The sequence below is a fragment of the Pogoniulus pusillus genome, chromosome 6, assembly GCF_015220805.1.
Source record: "Pogoniulus pusillus isolate bPogPus1 chromosome 6, bPogPus1.pri, whole genome shotgun sequence".
Lineage (NCBI taxonomy): Eukaryota > Metazoa > Chordata > Aves > Piciformes > Lybiidae > Pogoniulus > Pogoniulus pusillus.
This window is the reverse complement of record NC_087269.1, coordinates 37,227,028-37,249,089: the sequence shown is the minus strand read 5'-3', so window position 1 is coordinate 37,249,089 and position 22,062 is coordinate 37,227,028. Positions and strand designations below refer to the sequence as shown.

The following is a 22,062-nucleotide window of genomic DNA, read 5'->3' as shown; positions in this document are numbered from 1 at the left end:
GCAGCTCAGTCCATGTTGCTGGAAAACCTTCAGCTTGAGGAATAGTTGTGCTTTCTCTGGCTACCACCCTCCACATCAAAACATCCCTCAAAAAGAGAAAGCAGAACTTGAGCACTCCGCATTGCTCAGCTACTCTCAAGCATGAGTTTAGACAAAAGTAGCTGTTGGGATGGGATCACAGACCGTAAAGAAAAGGCCCTGCAGCCCCTTCCTGCAAGGCATGAGCACTGTAGGAACAAGGAAGGGATTGCCTGGGTGCAGCATCTCTCTCTCCCATCCTTTCCTCACCCACTGGTCCAGGGTGACCATGGCGAGTACTAAGTACCCAGCAGTTAGCTGCCAGCATAACCAGACACCAGCAGCAGCAGCAGCATGTAACTCTGCAACTGATATCCAGCCCAAGGCAAAATCCAGCACGGCCATGAACTCTGCTTCAAACCTTGTTGTGTCCTTGGTTTCCAGGGAGGAAAGCCAGCCAGGTCCGGGCACCCGTGGCAGCAAGTGGATCCCCGAGGCAGGGACATGCTGCTGGGTTTGGGGCAGTAGGACTTTAGCAGAGTGGGAAGAAAGCAAAGCCAGGAGCTGTGCGGAGGTTTCGTAGCTCTTCAGTTATGAAAAGCAGTGCTGGCAGGCTGCTCTCGCGTGGGAGGACTGGCACGGAGGGACGAGCAGGATTAGGCAAGTTATGGTGAGCATTCTTGCCTTTGGTGGGGCGGGCTTGCAGGGCGTGGGACACAGTCAGACCCCCCCCCTGCCCCCGGGATGGGAACACCATGAACACCATCTAGCTGTGCTCACTTAACGGTTGGATTCAGTGATCTTGAAGGTCTTGTTCAGGCTAAACAATTCTGTTATTCTCCTTCATGTGGGCAGTAGGAGATGGGGGATAAGTGTGCTCAGGAAAAGCCACAGGTTTGGGTATTCCTCCAGGCTGCTTTTAATGACTTTCTAGGAACAAGACTGGAGGTGATCCACATGGTTGCACATGTGCCCCAGTCTGGCTTTGCACAAGGTACAAATGGCCTATGTGCAGTCGTCTTTGTGATTCGAAGGCAGGGAAAGCCAAATGGTCCAGACTGGCTTTTCCAGCAGACCTCAGGGCATTCACTTTGCAGATGGGGAAACTGAGGCAAAAGGCATACTGTGAGTTACTGGGAGCTCATAGCAGAGCTCGGCATAGAGTTCAAGGTGCTGGGTCAGCACTTGGCCTCTGGCAGCAGATTGGTTAATTTTGTGCTTGTTCTGGTAACCACATGTGTTTATAGGCCTGAAACTCAGTACCATAATCAAAATAAAAATAATTTGACCTGAAAGAAATGTTTTCATCCTACCAGGAGGGATATTTAGGCCAGGCAGGAGGGGAGAGTGCTGCTCCTGGAAGCAATTACATGGCCACATAACTGGGCTAATTAAGAAAGAGACTTAAAGTTGTTTTGGGAGGAAAAAATACTTGGGAAAACATTGCCTTTAATTCCACAGAATGCTAGGTTTGTCTTTTCTCTCTGCAGTTCCCATAGCTCAGAGAGGGGAGATGAGCCCATATTGTTTCCCTCCATAGCTACTCAAATGGCACCAAAGCAGAGGGGCTTCACCTTCAGGCAGAATCCAAACCACGAACATAACAATGTTTAAAAGCCACAGCACCCTGATTTTTTTTTTCCCTAGTTTGGGTATGAGGGGAGCTGCTTGGCATTTCCAACCATCCTTAGGCCCCTTAAACCATCAGCCATCCTCTCCTTTTGGGGCAGGGCTTAGGCTTGCTTTCCAGCTTCAGCTTTTTTTCCACATGAAGCGCAAGCCAACGCAGGACAACATCCAACCTCCAAAATCCCAGCAGTCGTTCTGACAGCATGTTAATGAATCTTGTGGCAGTGTGGAGTCCTTCCTAGGTTAGTGCTCTCACTCTTGCAGCTCCATACCAGCATGGATGTGATGGGCAAGAAATGGGCAAGATCAGATTTTTGCATGAATTAGAAGGTCTCTCAGGGAACTGTTTTTACTCATCTGGGTACAGCTAAAAAAATATGGGAGATGAACAATGTTGCAGGGGTAATGGGAGGTCACCCTTGAGAAGGAAAACTTCTTAAGGACTTACAGAGCCCTGGAGCAGGGTGCCCAGAGAGGTTGTAGAGTCCCTTTCGCTGAAGGCATTCCAAACCCACCTGGACGTTGCAATCCTGGGCAGCCTGCTGTGGGTGACCCTGCTTTAGCATGGGGGGTGAACTAGATGATCTTCAGAGGTCCCTTCCAACCCCCACCATTCCATGATTCTCTGGGCTCGCACCAGCTGGGCTGGTTTTGGCAGGAATGGGTGATTGGATCCTTTGCAAGACACCAGAGGAAGCTGTCTGGGCCTATTAGGTGAGAAAAATGAATGTCCAAAAAATACCCCAGAACCTGCCAGAGATGCTATGTCACCTGCTTGGTTTTCCTCTCCCGTGGTTTGCTACAGTTCTTCTCCAAAGGACACCTTGCTCTGCGGTGAGCTGGGGGGTTGCCGTTTCCCACCTCCGCACCCACTGCTTCCCAGCGTCTCTCTGTGGGCTTCCCTTGCCCAAAGGCCTCAGGGCAGGAGAACCCTGGCTGCGTTGGCTTGGTCTGAGTCACCCATCCACAGGAAGCCAGCCATGGGCCAGCCCTGCTGTTGGCATGTGTGTGTGCTGAGCAGATTGCTTTCCTTCGCACAGGCTCCAGGGAGCTGCTGGGGGGATGTAGCATGTCTGTCGCAGCGGTGGCAGCTGCCCCGCGTGGGCATTGGCAGCCCTCCCTGGGCAGGGTGGCAAAGCTGGCCCTTGCTATCTCCTCCCTGTTCTGTTTCCTGCCTGGTAGCATTCTGGTATGGTTGTTACTGAGAGACTGGAATTTGTGATCACACGTTTCCAAATGCAGATAGCCTTCTTACAGATGTGAAGTCCAGCAGAGGGCTGCAAGGATGATCAAGGGACTGGAACCTCTGTCTGCTGAGGAGAGGCTGAGAGACCTGGGCCTCTTCAGTCTGGAGAAGACTGAGAGGGAATCTTAATAATGCTCATGAATATCTGAAGGGTGGGTGTGAAGAAGAAGGTGCCAGTCTCTTATCAGTACTGTTCTCTGATAAGACAAGGGGCAATGGAATAGAGGACATTCCACCTCAACATGAGGAGAAACTTCTGTACTGTGAGGGTGACAGAGTACTGGAACAGGCTGCCCAAGAGAGGTTCCAAAGTCTCCTTTTGTAGAGACTCTCAGAACCTGTCTGGATTCATTCATGTGTGGCCTGCCCTAAGTGATCCTGCTTTGGCAGGGGAGTTGGACTTGATGATCTCTGCGAGTCCCTTCCAACCTCTGACATTCTATGATTCTGTGACTTCTTTCCAGAGCCAATTGTATCCAAAGACTACAAGACCATCATCCATTTCCACCCAGAGTCATAGTATCCTAGAATATTTTGGATTAGAAGGGACAATTAAAGGTCATCTAGGGCACCCCCCTGCAATCAGGTGCCCTTCAACTATTATCAGTGCCCCAGACAACATGACATGGAATGTTTCCAGGGATGGGGCATCCGCCCCCTCTCTAGGCAACCTGGGCCAGTGTTTCACCACACTCAGTGTAAAATATTTCTTCCTTCTATCCAGTCTAAATCTGCCTCTTTTTGTTTAAATCACCTTTTGTCCTGTCACATCAGGCCCTGCTAAAAATTAGACTGTCTGCCCCCAGTGTTCTTAGAGCCCCATTTAAGTATTGGAAGGGTGCTCTAAGGTCTCCCCAGAGCCTTCTGTTCTCCAGGCTGAACAACCCCAACTCTCTCAGCCTGTCCTCACTGCAGAGGTGTTCTAGGCCTCTGATCATTTTGTGAACCTCCTCTGAACCCTGTCAGTCAAGTCCATGAAAGGCACAAGCATCTTTGTGGTACATAACCTGTAACACTGCTGGCACATGATGAGAGATGTTAGTTTCTGCCAGCGTTAAGTGCCCTGGTAGGGTCTATGCACAGGTAGTAAGTGAAGGCTTGTGGTTGTCACCCATGCGTCGTTTCTGATGGCTTCACAAGGTTTTGGCTTCCCTGAGCTTTCAAAACATTTGCAGTTTGAAGAGTTACATCTCTCATATCAAATACTGTACTGTTGATGCCTTCTGCTGCTGAGTTTTCTCTAGCATCAATTGACTTTCCTGCAATGGTTGTACACATGAACACTGAGGAGTGTCAGACAACTTCCAAACTACTCCTCTGGGAAGCTTGTTATTGGAATCATGGAATTGTTTAGATTGGAAAAGACCTTCAAGATCATTGGTTCCAAGGACTAACCCAGCGCTGCCAAGCACACCAGGGAACCGTGTCCATAAGCAGGTCTAGACATAGAATTGTAGAATTGTTTCAGCTGAGAAAGATGCCTAAGGTCATCCACTGCAACCATCCATTTGGCACTACCATGGCCATATAGCACACAGTACAGGGGACAGAGACTAGTTGCTGTAGAACAGATAAATGTACCTTATCATGCACCTTCCCAAGGTCCTGAAGAGCTTTGCACAGTCATGAATTCACCATATGTAGCTATCTGCCTTGTGGATGAGCAGTGCAAGGTGGTGAGAGGGTGCTGGCAGTAGTGGACAGCAGCTTAGAAGGTGGTGAGGATGAAGACAGGGTGTGCTTAATAAGGGAGAGTTATAGAGAAGACTTTGTGCCTGAAAGATGCCTGTTACTGGAAGGGAGCTGCTGTGTTGGGGCTGGGTACAACGGGACTATTCACGTTGTTGTCTGACAGCCGTAGACAGTGCCATTCATGGGGTGACTTCACTGTCCCCCGAGGAGCACGTGCCTTTGCAGGAGGGAGTCAGCTGCACCAGGAATCACAGGAGCGTCCTCCTGAAATATGGATGAGTGGTTCTTGTGGTTTTGGGGATTAGAAAATCAGCTTCAGCCTGGGCCAGAGATCTAGCAGAGTGGGGTGTGCAGCGGGGTTCTCCTGGTGGCTGGTAGCCAGGCTGTCCTCTGCTTTGCTTTCCCTTCCAAACCAAGGGATAATGGCAGTTTCCGTGGAGATCCATGCATGAAGGAGCTCATACACTCCTAAAACTGAAGTAAACAGCCCACCCGCTTGGAGATGTTGGCTGGGGAGAAATGTCAACCTGCAGAATGGGAGGAGGAGCCTCTCAGCTCTGACCACCCAGCTCCTTCCTTGAGGGGTGACATTCTCTACACTTTCATGCAAGAGGGATTTTTTTGTTTCAATTTTTGGCAGCGTTCAGGCTCACAGGCAAGGGCAGGAGGGGTGGCAGCGACCTTGCTTGGTGCCAGCACCCACTCGAGACGGTGCAAATGCTGCTGAAAGGTAGTGACAGGCAGAAAAACTGGAGGGTTTAAATTCCAGCCGTATCCCAGGAAATAGTTTGCTATTGATGTAACTTCTAAGACAGATTCCAGCTTCCAAGCCCCAGTGTTTTTTAAATAAACATGAACGAGAGCCTGCAAAGGTCAGTTTGTGGCTCGGTGGGAAAAAGCCCTTGGTTGAGGATCAAAAGAGCTTGACTGGGTTAGGAGGGTGCAGAGGAGCTCAGGAGCTGGCTGGTTTTAACTTTGGTCAGACTGTTATGCATGCCACCATCCTTATTCATTGCTCTGGTATTTTTTTGTATTTAGAAACACAAGTGCTTGAAAAAAAATCTAGTCAATATTGGAGATTAGGTTCATAATGATGTTTACTCCTGGCATGAACTGTTAATGGGGATTTTTTCCCCTCCCTCTTCCTTTGACAAACAGTTCTCTGTATTCTCTGTGAGGTCTAGCAGACCTCATCTTGGATGGTGTTCACCAAAGCAGGATGGAGCCAGTGGCACTCATTGAGGTTGCCACTGGTGCAAGCCTATGTTGCTGATGCCCTCCTGCCTGCGATGCCAAGGAAGGTGCTCATAGGCTGTGAGGAACTTCACCCCTGAAGTATTTCCATTGCTTTCAGAGATGTTTTGCATTAGTTTTACTCTATGCTGTGCTGGAAATAGAAGTTCTTGTTGAGCATCATAGATCAGTCTAGTCATAGAGTTTTACCAGATCCATGGCATTGACTTATCAATATCTAAAGGGTGGGCATCAAGAGGATGGGGCCAGACTCTTTTCAGTGGTGCCCAACAACAGAACAAGGGACAGTGGGCACCAGCTGGAACCCAGGAGGTTCCATCTGAATGTGAGTTAAAAATTCTTTCCTATGAGGGTGCTGGAGCCCTGGAGCAGGCTGCCCAGAAAGGCTGTGGAGTCTTCTTCCCTGCAGGGGTTCCAAACATGCCTGGACATTGTGATCCTGGGCAACCTGCTCTGGATGACCCTGTTTTAGAAGGGGGGCTGGACTGGATGATTCCCAGAGATCACTTCCATCCCCTACCATTCTGTGATTCTGTGACTGGACCTCATATCTGCCAGTTCCATTCCTTCTTTCTCTGCAAACGTCTTGCAAGCAGAGTTTCTCTAGCTCATTTTACCAAGTGGCAAAAAGAAGGTGATGCATTTTTTCAGCTGGCCTTGTCCATAAGCTCCTGAGACTTGCCTGCTCAGGTGGGACGTAATTTGGGTGCTCCTCAGAGCAATGAAATTATGCTCTCACGTGTGGGGTCCTATGACTGCCAGAAGCAGCATCCAAGAATGATCCATCTCCCTGTGAAAGTCTGATTTGTTGGTGCAGCTCTCAAGTGACCATTTCAGGCAAGGTACTTCAGTAGTCAGAGGACACTTGTAGGAGGTGATTTATTGTCACAGGCTCTATTTTAGTTACTTGACAGAGCTTTTAATAGCAGTGCCATGTACTGCAGTAACATCCATTGTTTTGATTTTACAGTCAAAACGGTCCCATCTGCCCCAGTTAGAAATCTGTGACTCACCACACACAATGGGCTGAAAATAAATTCAGCTGTGGAAGCAGAAATGGGCCATGCCCAGGGACATGGGTGTTCTGCCATGAAATCACTTTTCCAGCATGGGCTGAGACTTGTGCGCGTGAGTGGGCTCCTCTGGCAGCATTCCGTGACTAGGTGAGGGAGAGTCCAAGTTCTGAAGGGCCCTTTGGGAATCATGACCTGCTACTTCATGCTCCTGACTCCATTCCCCACTCCCAGCTCCATCCACTGCTCCCAGGTCCATCGCTTGCTCCCAACTCCGTCCCACCATGGGGTCCAGAGATGCAGGGTTGGATGTTGCACCCTTGTTCATGCTCACATGGTAGGACGGGGCTAGAACCATGAACAAAGCTTGGCAGTGTCTATCCCAAAAGCAGACAAAATCCAATTGTATCCCCAAGTTGCACATCTGATTCACCACGTGCTGGTTAACCCTCTTGTCCCCAGGCTTGAGTGCTGTGTGGACCCAAAGAACAGCTTTCACAAAGCACAGAGATTCATCTTTGAAAGAGCTGGCATGCTCAGAAGTAGCAACCAAAAGCAGCTGTTCATACTGGTTTTAAAAAGCCCACCCAAATGCCAGCACTCCAGGAGATTTCCAGGCTTGCTGCTCCCTCCCTGGTTCAAGTGGCTGCAGCAGCATCAGGATCTGCAGACAGTGGTCAGGTTTTTCTCCTCTTGAGGGTACTTCATTGGTCGCATCTGCCAGAGGATTCTGGAGGCATTTGAAGCGTGGAGCAGGGCGCAGATTTTGAATCTGCAGCTAAGCATAGCTCCTTTGGGCACAAGGTGACGTGGCTGTGGCCAAGCAGGCAGCCAGTGGTTTTGTAGAAAACATTTTTCCATGCAAAATTTAAGTAGCGATGGTCAGAAGCTACTTGGGCGCCTCCTGCCTTGCAGAACTCTCCCAAAGTCTTTCAGAAAGCAGGGGGGAAGCTCAGTTTTCTTTTCAGGAAACGGATGCATAGGGTTAGCTTGGGATTGTGCCTGTGTCAGAAAGGTGATGTGTCCTTCAATCTGCCAGGGGAGGGTAGCCTGGATATTAGGAGAAGTTTCTTCACTGAAAGCATCATCAGGCACTGAATCAGGCTGCCCAGGGAAGTGGGAGAGTCATCATCCCTGGAGGTTGTTTGAAAGACACTTGGATGAGGAGCTTAGGGTCATGGTCTAACAGCTGTGTACAGGTAGATGTTAGGTTGTGGATTTGATGATCATAAGGTCTTTTACAAACAGGTGTTGTTATTGATTATATGAATTTGCAGGAGGCCACAATGCTGGGTGCAACACTGGGTTGCCCTAGGAGCAGTTACATAGAATCATAGGATTATATTAGTTGGAAGAGACCTTTAAGATCATCAAGTCCAATCATTACACATACATGACCCCAGATTACTTGATTCCATTGCATTTTTAATCCAACTCAGCATGAATCTGATGCCTTGGGAAAAGCAGGCTGCAATTATCACCTTAACACAGGCACCATGTGCCAAGTCTGCCCTGTGTGACTTGCTGGCACAGGGAGCTATAGAGGATTAGGTGCACCCTCCCACCTCCTGCTTCGCCTTTGGTGTCCCAGATTTACACACTGCAGTGCTGCCTTTCCATAAATTCTGGATTTATCACCATCCACAATATGATTTGATCCCTTTGCTTCCTGGTAGTTTCTTTAACAGTGCTGTTGAAGCTGTGGGATGCTCCAGACCTGAAGCCATCCCAGTTCTTCACTGCGGTGGTCCATCTCAACAGAGGACACAGTGTCCTGCTTGCATTGCTGTCATCCCCCAGAGAGTCACTTAATTGTCTCAAGAACTTCTGACCATATTTTAACCAGTGAAAGATTCATGTCACTGCCAGGTAGGCGGTGCCAATGAGGTGACACACCTGCCTTGCTGGTGACCCACTTGGTGTGGGACGTAATGCCAAGTGCCTGCTTGTGCTGCTACGTGAATTATACCTGAAGAAATCAGGTCGAAGTGTTCAGCAGGAGCAGGTTTCATAGGATCACAGAATGGGTTGGGAGGGACCTTTTATAGGTCATCTAGTCCAACCTCCCCCGTAGTGAGCAGGAGCGTGGAGGACTAGATCAGTTTGCTCAGAGGCCCATCAAGCCTGACCTTGAATGTTTCCAGGGATAGGACCTTCACCACCTCTGTGGGCAGCCTGTTCCAGCGTCTCACCAACTTCACAGTAAAGAACTTCTTCCTAATGTCCAATCTAAGTCTGCCCTGCTCTACTTTAAAACCATTGCCCCTTGTCCTGTCACTACAAGCCCCCATAAAAAGTCTCTCCTCAGCTTTCCTATAGGTACTGGAAGGCTACTGTAAGGTCTCCCCAGAGCTTTCTCCTGTCCAGGCTAAACAACCCAAACTCCAGCACTGGTGTGGCGAATTGAGAGAAGGTCAGAAAGCAGTTAGCTAAAGGCATCGATTGAGAGATTTGTGGAAGTTTGGTTTCCATTTCTGTGGGCCCTTGCTTTATAATTCAGGGCATGAAGGGAGACCACAACAGTAGAATAGAAAGATTCAACCATGTTGTGCTCCAGGGATGCTCTGCTACAGCTGGTTGGGATGCAGTGGAGAAGCTGGGGAGGCTGTAAGAGGCTGGGCAACCTGGAAATAAATACACCATGAGGTTTCCTAATGAGCTGGGTGCACAAAGGGATTTCTCCAGCTCACAGCAAAGAGTTCAATGCCTGTTAGGGAAAATGTTTGCTCTTGGCAGAAAAGGAGTATTTCCTTCAGTTATCTTTGGGAATGGGCCCGGAGACTGTGCTAGGATTGAGTCCCCATGGGTGGGATGCTGCACACAGGTGTGAGCATTACTGCTGTCTGATTCCACACATAGCTGAGCCTGCTGTATTTCTTCTGGGATTTATCTCTCTGGTATCTCCCTGGAGCTTTGTAGCACCAGAGGGATTCCTGTTGGTAGGTCGTGGAACAGCTCTTTCTTTTGCATTTGTGGAGACTCAGTAAATCTCCTCACTGTCATTGGCTCCAGAGGCAGCATTGGGCTCAATGATCTTAAAAGCTGAGGAAAGCATGAGATAAAATGTCTTTACTGAAAGGGTGATGGAGCACTGGAACAGGCTGCCCAGAGAAGTCCATGGAGACTTTCAAGACCTGTCTGGATGCATTCTTGTGTGACCTGCCCTAGGTGATCCTGCTTTGGCAGAGGGGTTGGACTCAATGATCTTCAGAGGTCACTCCAACCCTTACCGTTCTGCAATTCCATGAAAAGCTTTTTCAGCCTAAACGATTCTAATACTAATGACTTAAAGCTTCCTTCTTGCTTTTTATTGTAGGTTAGTTTGTTTAATTCTGTGTGGTGAAGCAGCTCAGTAGGACAGATATTTCTGAGCCTGCTTGTGAAAGCTCTTTTTCACACCAAACAGGAAAAAAGCAAGAATGTCTGCTAAAGCTGTAGACTTCCAATGCCCCATCCAAGCACTGGTGCCTGTTACTGCCAGAGTAGCATTGGGACAATGTAAATATTATTCTTCTTTAGTGGATGAGAATCTCAGCACGATGGGGATTGAAAGTGACCTCTGGAGATAATCTAGTCCAGCCCCTCTGCTAAAGCAGGATGACCCACAGCAGCTTGCCCAGGATCACAATGTCCAGATGGGTTTGGAATATCTCCAGAGAGGGAGACTCCACAACTTCTCAGGGCAGCCTGCTCCAGGGCTCTGGCACTTCAGAAGAGAAGAGCTGAGAAGGCAGACCCTGAAAACAAGGGCAGCATCGTGTTGCCCACTGTGAGCAGGGCAGGGAGCCATCACCTCCATACACAGGATGCTGCTGCAGGCACGTCGGCCCGATCCAGGGTGCAAGGATGCTTGCAAATTGCTCAAAGCCTCCATAGATAAAATTTGGGAAAAACATCAAGTAGTGGGTGAGCTTGAGCTCCCTGACATGTCAGCGCTGCGCATAACCCAGCGCCGGCTTCGTGCCAGGCACACGAGCTCTGCTGGCGTTTTGTGTCCCCCATAACTGCCTCCGGTGTTCTCCTTCCTCAGCTGTTCCAGTCATTTATTTCCCAACACTTCATTCATCGCTCAGAGGCTCTTTCCTTACACAGGGTCGGTGTAAGACCTGCAGCCTCTCCCGCATGCCAGTGTTGATCTTGGACGCTGGTGCTGCTGTAGCCTGCGGCAGCTGTCGCCAGCGCCGCTCGGGGCGAGACGGCCACATCGCCTTCTTGCTGGGGAGGCCAAGCAGCACTGAGCGAGGGGCTGGTGAGACGTGTCTGAGGTGTCTGCTGAGCTGGTACCGAGCTGAGCAACTGTGCTGTAGTCTGGACAGAGCTCCTGAGATGGTCCTCTTGGTTGTAAAGAGGAGAAGCTGGCTATTCTAGCCTCAGGACTGCCTGGTGCAGCTCCTTAGCTCCTTCCCCATCTCCATTCACGAGCGATGCATTCCTGTGTGTCCTGCCCTAGGTGATCCCACTTTAGGAGGAGGGTTGGACTGGTCCCTTCCAACCCCTATCGTTCTATGATTCTGTCATTCCCCTCCACTTCCCACTCACTGGGAAACCTATCTTGGGGACACCAGACTGGAGGTGGAATTGGAGAAGGTTGTGGGTGCTTTAAAAGTATTGGAGAGAATTAAACCTGAGTGACACATGTATGTGTGCCTGGCCTAAATAACAGCAGATGGAGTTCTTCAGAGCTTTAAAACCAAGGGAAACCCATTTTCCAGTCTCAAGCACCTGGCTGTACTCCTCGGCAGCACAGATGAGTGTTTTGCATAACAAGAATGGCAGGTAGATTCATAGAATCATAGAATGATTTGGGTCTGAAGGGACCTTTAAAGATCATCTAATCCAAACCCACTGCAGTGAGCAGGGACATCATCTACAGCAGGTTGCTTACACCCCTGTCCAACCTGCCCTGGAATGTTGAGGCACCTACCACCTCTCTGGGCAGCCTGGGCCAGTGTTTCACCACCCTCAGTGTAAAAAAGTCTCTTTAGCCTAAATCTCCCTCTTCTAGTATAAACTCATCCCCACCTTGTCCTGTCACAGCAAGCCCTGCTAAAAGGTCTCTCCCCACTTTTTATGCTGAAGGCTGCACTTCAGACTTCTGTTCTCCAGGCTGAACAACCCCAACTCTCTCAGCCTGTCCTCACAGCAGAGGGGTTCCAGCCCTCTGATCATTGTTATGGCCTCCTTTGGGCCTGCTCTGACACGTCCCTGTATTTCCTGTGCTGAGGACTGCAGAGCTGGACCCAGCACTGCAGGTAGCGTGTCACCAGAGCAGAGTAGAGCAGCAGAACCTCCTCCCTCAACCCGCTGGCCACCAGGTAGGATTTTGTTGTTATGCTGACAACCAAAGTGTCAGGTAGCAACCCAGGCTGAAGGTGGTTTACAGGAGATGTTTGCCTCAAAATGTGATTTTACCTCTAGCAGGGCAGAGAAGCCCCCATCAGAGGTGGCTTTGCTGATAAGAGCTAGGTGGGGTGGTCTGGCAGAGGTGCATTGTCCCTGCACGGAGCAGCACTGCTCACTGCTCGCTTCCCCCTTACCTTCTGGCACTGGGTTATTTTCAGCTTTATGAAGCAACTGTAGCCCATTGTGCTAACGGGAGGTGATGACAGCTCGGTAGGTAGGGCCAGTGGTGCTGACAGTTTGTAGGTTACACCTTTCCCAGGAACATTGCAGCAGTCACCTGGCAGGGTGGAAAAAAAAAAGCAGTGTTTGCTCAAAAGCTGTGGTCACGGCAGGGCTCCCAGCCCTGCCAATGTTGACTCTAGCAGGCCCACTGTGTTTGCAGAGACAGCTTTCAGGGACGAGCTCACAGCTGCCTTCTTGTACGAGGGGAGGACTTACACCAGCAATCTTGCCGAGGGATTTGTCCAGCTTCTTCACTTTAAGGGCTGCCTGCCTCTGTTCCCTGTGGGGAAACACATGGAAAAAGATGGATGTGAGGGATGGGTCAGCTTCTGCAGCTTTTCCACCTCTTAGTGTTGGTTGCTGCACCATGCAGAGCATCATGAGAGCCCTGTAGGAGGATGATGTAACCTGAGCTTGGCCATCACATGGAGGAGGCTTTGAGACTCATCTAAAGCATTTAGCTTGAATTAAATTTTCTTTCAGTAGACCTTTAAAGTGGCATGTTCAGAAACAAAACTAAGCCCTTCAGTTCCTGCACAGAAAGTGTGGCTTTGCTGCCCTCACAAGCTGCAGGGTTTTGCTCTGTGGGAGACTCAGCCTGCAAAGGTGGGCACTGCCACTTCACTTGGTGCCTGAGGTCATCTGGAGTACTGTCTGTTCTACCTACATTTTACAGCTGGTTATTTACTTACACAGAAGGATAAGTGAGTGCCAGGAGGATGGAGCCAGGCTCTTCTTGGGGGTGCCTGATGACAGGACAAGGGGCAGTGGCGGGAAGCTGAGGCATAGGAAGTTTCAAGTAAACACAAAGGAGAATTTTTTGACTGTGAGGGTGACAGAACACTGGAAGAGGCTGCCCTGGGGGGCTGTGGAGTCTCCTCTGGAGATACACAAGACTTGCTTGGATGTGTTCCTGGGTGATCTGGTATAGGTTCAGCCAAGTACTCCAGATCATCCTCAGTGAGCTGAAAGAAGCAACTCAACATGGAGAAATTCAGCCTAAAGAAGCCTACCCAGCACCCGTGAGCACACGTCAGAGCAATGTCAGAGCAATCATGAAGCCTAGCCCTACCTAGCCGGGGGGCCACACCAGGCCCCCCGGCCTTTGAATCCCCTCCACCATTCACCCAGTGAGGCACCACAGGAACTCACCGGTGACGATCCAAGGAGGATCCTTCTGCCCACAATGGGCAAGCTTAGGGCTTGCCTTTCCTGGGGCCACTTATAAAGGGGAGTGGGTGGGTGGGGGCTAAGTGGTGACACCTGGGGTGGGAGGAGACTCCAACAGAACCCAGGTGTTATGAGTTTGGGGGGAAAAAAGGGGAAAATGCATTGTGCAGGAGAGAAAGAGGTGGATATGGTGGAGAAGGGAGGGAAATGGAGAGGAAAAGGATGGAGATGAGAACAGGAAGATGGAATGGTCTACTTGCAGTTGTCTTGAATGTTAAATTGCACAGCAAGTGATCTGTGAATCTGGGCAGTCCTGTTTTCCTTGTATTTCTCTGCCTTTCTCACATTTGTCAGCTTATTTTTTTTTTTACAGACTGGATAAATATTTTTGCTTGGTGTTTTTGGAGATCAAGTTGAAGTATGTAACAAAATTATATACAAATCATTACTGAATAGAAGTCAGCAGTAAGATTCTGTAACATTTCATCATGAACAACAGTTTGCAAGTTATGCAGAGATGTCTACCAGGAAGCCAGAAACGTACTCTGATCTCAGCTTGGAGATGAGAAGACTCCACAGAGACCTAATAGTAACCTTCCAGTACCTAAAGGTAGCCAACAAGAAGGCTGAAGAGGGACTGTTTACAAAGGCCTGAAGTGGCAGGATGAAGGGCAGTGGTTTTAAACTAGAGAAGAGATTTAGGTTGGATGTTAGGAGAAAGATCTTTACTGTGGAGGTAGTGGAGCACTGGAACAGGTTGCCCAAGGAGATAGCTGAGGCCCCATCATTGGAGATAGTCAAGGTCAGGCTCATCAGGGCTCTGGGCAAACTGAATTAGTGCAGGATGTCCTTGGTGACTGCAGGGGAGTTGGACTAGATGGCCTTTGGAGGTCCCTTCCAACTCAAATTGTTCTATGATTCTACGATCATCCTGCAAGAAGGACTTTGCTCTGGAGGCTGGCTGGAAGTATGTGGCTCATTCCACATGTCTAAGGGTTTCTTATTTGTATCTTTAGATGATTTTTGAAGTGCTTGTTGTCACCACATCTCATTTCTTCCTCTCTGCAAAGGGTGCTGGATTGATGAAGCTTCAGGGAGAGTTGGGGAAAAACAGCACCTCAAATCATAGAACGGTTTGGGTTGGAATGGACCTTAAAGATCATCTAGTTCCAAGCCTTCCTCCACGGGCAGGGACTCCATTCACTGACACCAAATAATAAGAAATGAGTTATTGTGGTTGTGAGTGAAGGTATTTTGGGTGGAAAGTACAGTACAGGGGGTGAATTCAGGATGGCCAGAAGCATCTCCCAAAAGCCACCTGTGTCACATCTTGAGGGTATCTGGATCCTCACAGTTTGCTTGAGACCAGCAGCATTGGAGATGCCTGATGTCCCTTTCAGTCTGCTGCTGAAGAACAAAGTTGTGGAGAGGCTCAGATGGGGCCCAGGGCTGCCCAGCTATGGCAAACAAGCACTGCATTGTGCCACCAAAGCAAGTCTTTGGCTGATATCAATAGAGAACTTGACTGCCCGGTTTTGCCAGCTCAGCACTTCAGCACATGCTAAATTCACCCAATAAATAAAAAATGAGTAAGAAATCCTCGATGGGCTGAGAACAGACACTTCATTGATGGTGGTGGCTGATCTACTGCCGCTCCACAGCCAGCATAGGCCATGCTGCCTCCACTTATCACCATCTTGGGAGGACCCTGCCCCAGAATGTTCATCCTTGAACTTTTGCAACAAGCTGGGAAGGTGAGGCGTGGAATTTTGAGGCAGCTGGTGCCTGTGAAAACTTGTTTCCAAGCCAAGCACTGGCACACCTGCGTCAGGAGTGCCTCCACCCAGCACTCACACATGGCCTTCCTCTGACAGCAGTGCTGGAAGTAATGGGACCATTGGAAGGGTTTTTCCAGCCTCTTGCAGGGAAGGTGGAAATGTTACCTGGTATGACTCAAGGCTGTAGATGGAAAATGTTGGGTTACAGCGTGCATAGAGCTGAGCAGGGAAAATGAGGCTGTTGGCTTGTCTAGCCAAGGTCAAATAAAAGCAAAAGTTCCCTGAATCATACAATCACAGAATCATTTAGGTTGGAAAGGACTTGTAAGGTCATCAGATCCTACCATTAACCCTGCACTGACAGGTCACAGAATCCCAGCAGGGTAGGGGTTGAAAGGGACTTCTGATGACCACCTAGTCCAATCCCTCTGCTAAAGCAGGATCACCTGCAGCAGGTTGCCCAGGATCCCACTGTCTAGGTGGAGTTGAAATCTCTTCAGAAAAGGAAACTCCACAACCTTTCTGGGCAGCCTGCTTCAGCACTCCAACACCTTCAAAGTAGACAAGTTTTCTCCTTACGTTTAAGAGGAACTTCCTGTGTTCTAGTTTGTGCCCATTGCCCTTATCATGTCCCTGGGCACCACTGAAAAGAGTCTGGCCCCATCCTCATGCCCCGCACCCTTTAGCTATTGATCAGCATTGATGAGATCCCCTCTCAGCCTACTCTTCTCCAGACTAAACAGCCCCAAGCCTCAGCCTTCCTTGTCACAGAAATACTCCAGTTCCCTCATCATCTTTATAGCCTCTGCTGGACTCTATCCAATAGTCTCCTGCCTCTTTTCAATTTGGGATCCCAGAACTGGATACAATACTTCAGATGTGTCAGGTACCTTCATGGATGTTCTCCAAAGCTTGGAAACACTTTTCATCTGGATGGGAAGAGGGTGCTCTGGCCCCGTCTAGCTGCTCTCCAGGCTTCATCTTCATTCTTTGCTAGACATCAGCCATCTCCTTCTCTGAAGTGCCATAGAGCTTCCTCCATCCTGACAGGATGCTGTAGCCCTCTTGCAGCAGCCCAGCATGCCTGTGCCTGGGTATTGAGCCCAGGGAGGCACTGAGCTGGGAGATGGGCTCAGTTAGCAGCAGGAGAAAACCGAATGTTCTCAGAAGCACCAGAGTTCTGTTTGTGCAAGGGATTTGCATTTCTGAGAGGGCTGTTGACTTTCAGGAGACGCAGGCTTTCAAGTGCCTAAATAACTGTTGCAAATGTGCTTGCAAACTTTGTAAGCACTTAGGAAATATTTCTCCTGTGTCCTCAGGCCTTCTCCAAGTGCAAGTGGTAATTACAAGTTGTCCATTAACCACAATGTGCAGCACCTGGAAGATAGACCACATGGATCAGCACAAGAAGGAAGACATGGGGACTGGGTGCAGCTGCATTTTGAAAGGACAAATGCTTGCTTTTCTCACATGGGCTTGGGGCTTTCAGGAGGTTTCAGAGGCTGAAGGACATGTGAAATGTGGCTTGGGAAGTGGCCAGCTCCCTTTTGGGCAGCAGGAACTTCTTTCAGATACAGCAGCATATGTGTCATCTTCTGCAACAACTCGTTTTAATGTGGTATGTCATTTAATGCAGCACCCAAAGCCTCTCTCAGCAGTGTGAGATCTGTGGGTATGGATTCAGCACAAGTACCCTTAAGAAATGGGAGTAGAGTTGTTTTGGTTGGAAGATAGTTTTAAGATGAACAAATCCAACCATGAACCCAGCACTGCCAAGTCTACCACTAAACCGTGTCCCTCAGCACATCTTTTAAGTCTGTCCAGGGGTGGTGACTTTACCACTGCCCTGGGCAGCCTGTGCCAGGGCTTGATAGCTCTGTTGGGAAGAAACTGTTCCTAGTGTCCAACTTAAACCTCCCCTGGTGCAGCTTGAGGGTGTTTCCTCTTGTCCTGTCACTTGCTACTGGAAAGAAGAGGCCAACCCCCACCTGTCTGCAACCTTCTTTTCAGGTAGTTGTAGAGAACAAGAAGGTCTCCCCTCAGCCTCCTGTTCTCCAGACTGAACAGCCCCAGTTTGCTCAGCCATTCCTCCCAAGACCTGTTCTCCAGACCCTTCACCAGGTTCATTGTTCTTTGGACATGCTCCAGCACCTCAGTGTCCTTCTTGTAGTGAGGACCCCAAAACTGAACCCAGTCCTCCAGGTGTGGCCTCACCCATACCAAGTATGGCAGGACAATCACTTCCCTGATCCTGCTGGATGTTCCCCTGGTGGGGCTCACGCATTTGGGGTCCAGGGTGGCTCTCAGCTCACCTGGTGTAACTTCTAGCAGTGCCCATCCCCATGCCTCTCTCATGTGCCTCTCTCTCCCTGTGCCTTTGCAGAACCGTCAGACTTTCAACAGCCTTACCTGCCTTAGCGCCACGGCCGAGGACAGCTCCCAGCGTCTCCCCGGCCCTCAGCCGTGGACTCATCGCTCCCCGGAGGTGATGCCAGGCAGGACCCCTGCCTGCACCCCAGTACCGGAGCCGTCACCTTCGCAGGCCGAGGAACACCGGACCAGCAGGGATGACTTCTCCTGTGAGGAGGAGGAGGAAGGTGGTGGGAAGGAGGAGGACAGGGCAGTGTGGCGGGGCAGTGGGACGGGCTCCGAGAGCCTCTTCCAGCTGGATGGTGAGATAGATATTGAGCAGATAGAAAACAACTGAGGGAGTGGTGAGTCCTCTCACCCCGGGGCCAGGACGCTGCCAGCAGAGCCATGGAGGGGCCCCTGCTGCCAGCGCTGGGTGCGCGGGGTCCTGCCACTGCTCTCCTCCTGCCAGCTGGAGGGGACAGAGCAGCTTTGCCAAAATTTCATCAGGTATTTAGAGCAATTTGTGTGCGTGTGTGTAAACCTTGAGATTCTTTGTAACTACTGTAGCCAGAGGTCAGCTCGTCAGAGGAAGCTCTCTGCCTGACTGGGGAAAGCCACCACTGGGGCCACCAAAACCTCCCGTTTAGCGAGGGCTTGGCGCTGGTGGGGCTGACCATGCCCCCCCAGGTCCCACCCGCACTTGTTCAGACCAGAGATGCACAAAGAGAAGCCACCACTGGGACTGGAAACAACTGGGGAAACCCAGAATGTTGAGCTTTGCCAAGTGAGTGCTGGCTGGTGGCTGCGGGGGGGCAGCTCTGGCTCCTCTTCATCTGCATCCCATGTGGCCTTGGCACCCTCCTTGCTCCCCATGTCCCGGACAGTACCATGAGAAGGAAATCACGAGTGAAATGTTTTGTTTAAATTTAGTAAGAGCTGGATTTTTACTACCTTTTTTTTTTTTTTTAATACTTGATTTTTCCTTTTCCTGATGAGGAATTAAAGGGATCCCTGGCCCATGCAGCTCCAATCTGGAGCAAACATCCACAGCAGCACTCAGCAAGTGCTGCCCAAGGATGCTCAAATGCCTTTCTCTCCTGTTTTTATTTTCTTCCCATTCCCCTTCCTCGAACTCACTGGGAAAAAGCCCCACTGAGGCTCAGTGCCACCTTTGCTGGATTCCCAACATCCAGTCTGGAGCAGGGCTGGGCTGCTTACCCACTTATCAGCAGCTGTGCCCCTTTTTCTACCCAAGGCACGGCTGCCACCCCCATTTTTTTGGCTCTGTCTTACTGTGAAGGGGCCGCACGCCCGAGGCACACCGTGGGGTTACTTGACAAAGTCAGCTGGTGAAAGGCTGAAAACCCAGGTAGCAGCACTGAAAGCTTTTCCTCTTCCTGTGCCTTTTTAAGCACAGATAAAGTGGTGATCGTTAGGTTTGTACGATACGAGTTCTCCTCAGTAAAAAATAAGCTGTCCGCTTGCTAACAGGTTTAGAAGGACACAATATTTTTTATTCTCCCTGTCTTGTTTAGTTTCGTTTCTTTAAAGCTCTAGGAAAGCTGTACAAGTGGCTTCCAGCGTCTTCTGCAGGTTCCTTCAAGCTCAGGGATTACTTCCTGAGCTCTGCAAAAGTGAGAAAGGAAAAAACCATCGAGACCAACAGCAATTGAGGACATCACTTTTTTAATGGGGTGCAGCATCCTCATCATCAGACCTGTAGGAGTCTGCAACTCAGAACGGGCTGGGAGCTGCTGGTACAGGTCTTATTCACCATTTCTGGTTACGTTAGTGCACTTTCTTCCTGCGGTGGTTTGGGATGTGTATGACATCTCCCATCACAGTGGAACCCATCAGCTGTTATATAGCTTTATTCTGGCGCCGCAGAGGTTTTGCTCATGGCAGTGGCCACATCCGCTCCCTCCAGGGTAGGCACAGGCAGGACCAGCCCCAAATATTTGGAGAAGGGATGACAGAAATGTCTTTTCATTTTGGGGAACTCTTCAGCTCTTAAAGTGTCACTTGATGTATTGTTGAAAATTCATCCTGGCTTCATTTTTAGCCCTCCTGAGTGCTGCCCATCTCAGACATTTTGGGAGGGTCCAGCCACGCCAGCATTTCCCCAGCCTGTTGCCGCTCCTCTGATCCATCACCATGCGGTGGCACAGCCACAGCATGGTTCTCAGCTTGGAGTCTTCCTCACGCTCAGTACCCTTCATCACTGACATGTCCCTGCTCTCAGGGCGCACAGCTCCCACTGGCCACAGGCACCTCTTCACCTCCTGACTGACCGCAGAAGGGTGGATTCACCCAAATCCATGTCTCAGAGCTCTGGGTGGGCTCTCGCATGTGCATTGCCGGGGCTGTAATTCCTAAGGGCTCCTCGTTTCTTTCCAAGGGCTGCTACCGGTGCCATGCTAACCCCATCCTGGTAGGAAGGTGACCAATGGACCACTCACTACCCAGCTGTCCTCGCCATAGCCGTAGCATTCAGTTTACATACAGCACAACCCGTTTGCCTTACTAAAGATGCTTCTCCAATGAGTCATGGCCTTACACTGGGCACATTCGCGTAGGCACAGACTACAGTTAGCAACGGTTTTTGAGGCCACGGTGGTGTTCTCTTGGGTCTTTCGTCGTTGGGCTTGTATGATTTCATGTACTTATTCTCAGTTTAAGAAAGCCTTACTCCTGTCTTTTCTTTCTCTCTCTGTAGAGGTAAAACATGTGTGGATTTATATATATATATATATATAAATATATATATAAATAAAGTAATTAAAAATATTGAATATAATATAGTATGTGCCTCAGATTCAGGGGACATCCTGTTGATTGTAAAGTCAGAAGTGGCGTTACTCCCCAGCATCAGGAGATCCATAGCCTATTCCCCCAGTAGCAGAGCTGGGCATCCTCCCCGCCGGGGGTCCTGCTCTGGGGTTGGAAAGGACTTCACCTATGACACAGATGCTTTGGGAACCCCCCGCAACCCTGGCAAGTTCCTGCCAGCTGCCAGAATGTGATACTAAAGTAATATGCAGACAAGGGATGTTGTTTCCTTAGTAGGTAGCTCAAGCAGGCTCATGATTGTGACGAGACTGGGTGGCTTGTCCCAGCGTGGCCAGCAGCCATTTCAGGACAGCAGCAAGCTGTGTCCACAGCAGTAAGGGTTCATCATCCTGAAAAAAAAGAAGGATTTTTAATAGGAAAAGTCTTAGCATGTGGGCAGGGAGTTTGCTGCGTGATTGCAGGTGCAGCTTTTTGAGCCTGTTCTATGAACAATGACATTAAAGCAAAACAAAAAGCAGTGACTTGTAAAATAGATTGTAATTTTTTCCCACGTTATAGCATAGCCCTATTCTTTGGCCAAATAAAGTTGTGTTTCAAGTGCATTGTTTAAAAAGCTCCTGGCTGAACGGGCTGACGGATGTACGTAGTAGGATGTTCTAGGATTGTAGCAGTGCTTCACAGCATCCATGGGTGTGATGTTCAAGGGATCAAAAGAAGAGGATGGCCAAAAAAAAAAAGGAAACCGGAAAAGAAGGTTAAAAAAAAAAAAAAAAAAAAAGGACAAAAACTCAAAGAAGCCTTCTGAAGCTATGACCTGTAGTAGCCAAGTCTCGCTGGCAGTTGCACAAGCACAGCGAGATGTGCGTGTCCCCAGGGAAGGGCTGCCCGAGGTGGCCCCACCGGTGCCGGCTGCCCTCTCCCCGGGTGGGCGAGGAGGCTCCCGCTCGTCCTCCCCTCCATGACTTGATTGCACTAGAGCAGCTCAGTCTCAGGAAATTGCTTGTTACTTTTACTGTGTAAATAAAGCTTCCTGGTTCAATAACTCCCAGCCTGTGTCTTGCCTCTCTGTGCTGTCCTCGTGGCTGGGCACTGCTGGAGGGTTGGAGGTGCTGGAGACGACCCTGTCACTTGGGGATGTGGTACTGGTTGCAGTTTGATGGGCATGGGTGTGACCCCTGGGGATATGCCACTGGTTGGGGGTTGATGGGGCAGAGCTGACTGGGTGCAAGAGCCCCACGTGCTTCTCCTCCCCTGGTAGTGGGGTCTAGCTGCATCTCCTTAACATCTCCATCGATGCTGGGATGGGGAGTGTCCCAGGTGGGTTGGGAAAGGAGGGGCTCTTCATCGAGGTGATGGTGTCCCAACCTTGGATTGCACCAGAAAACGGGCATTTTGTGATGTGAGCATCCCTCTGTGGTGAGGGAACATCTCCCATGGTCCTTCAGCCTGCCACTGGCAGCTGTTTAGTTCTAATGCATCCAGAGAGGTAACAGAA

At 49.8% G+C, this 22,062-nt stretch overlaps 1 protein-coding gene and 1 long non-coding RNA gene across 2 annotated transcripts in view; one reads left to right on the top strand and one right to left on the bottom strand.

Annotated features, from left to right (window-relative positions):
* Positions 1-21,615, top strand: part of FAM53B (family with sequence similarity 53 member B) — a 57,666-nt gene extending 36,051 nt beyond the window's left edge. Inside the window, exon 5 of the mRNA XM_064145274.1 lies at positions 17,809-21,615. Coding sequence (XP_064001344.1) covers positions 17,809-18,132 — 324 coding nt within the window. The 3' untranslated portion in view covers positions 18,133-21,615. The remainder of the gene's footprint in view (positions 1-17,808) is intronic.
* Positions 6,702-12,613, bottom strand: LOC135176306 (uncharacterized). The gene is made up of 2 exons (XR_010302604.1): positions 12,390-12,613; positions 6,702-7,884 (listed from the first exon to the last, which is right to left on the bottom strand). It is a non-coding gene; the product is annotated as an uncharacterized LOC135176306 (long non-coding RNA).
* Positions 21,616-22,062: the final 447 nt, after the last annotated feature.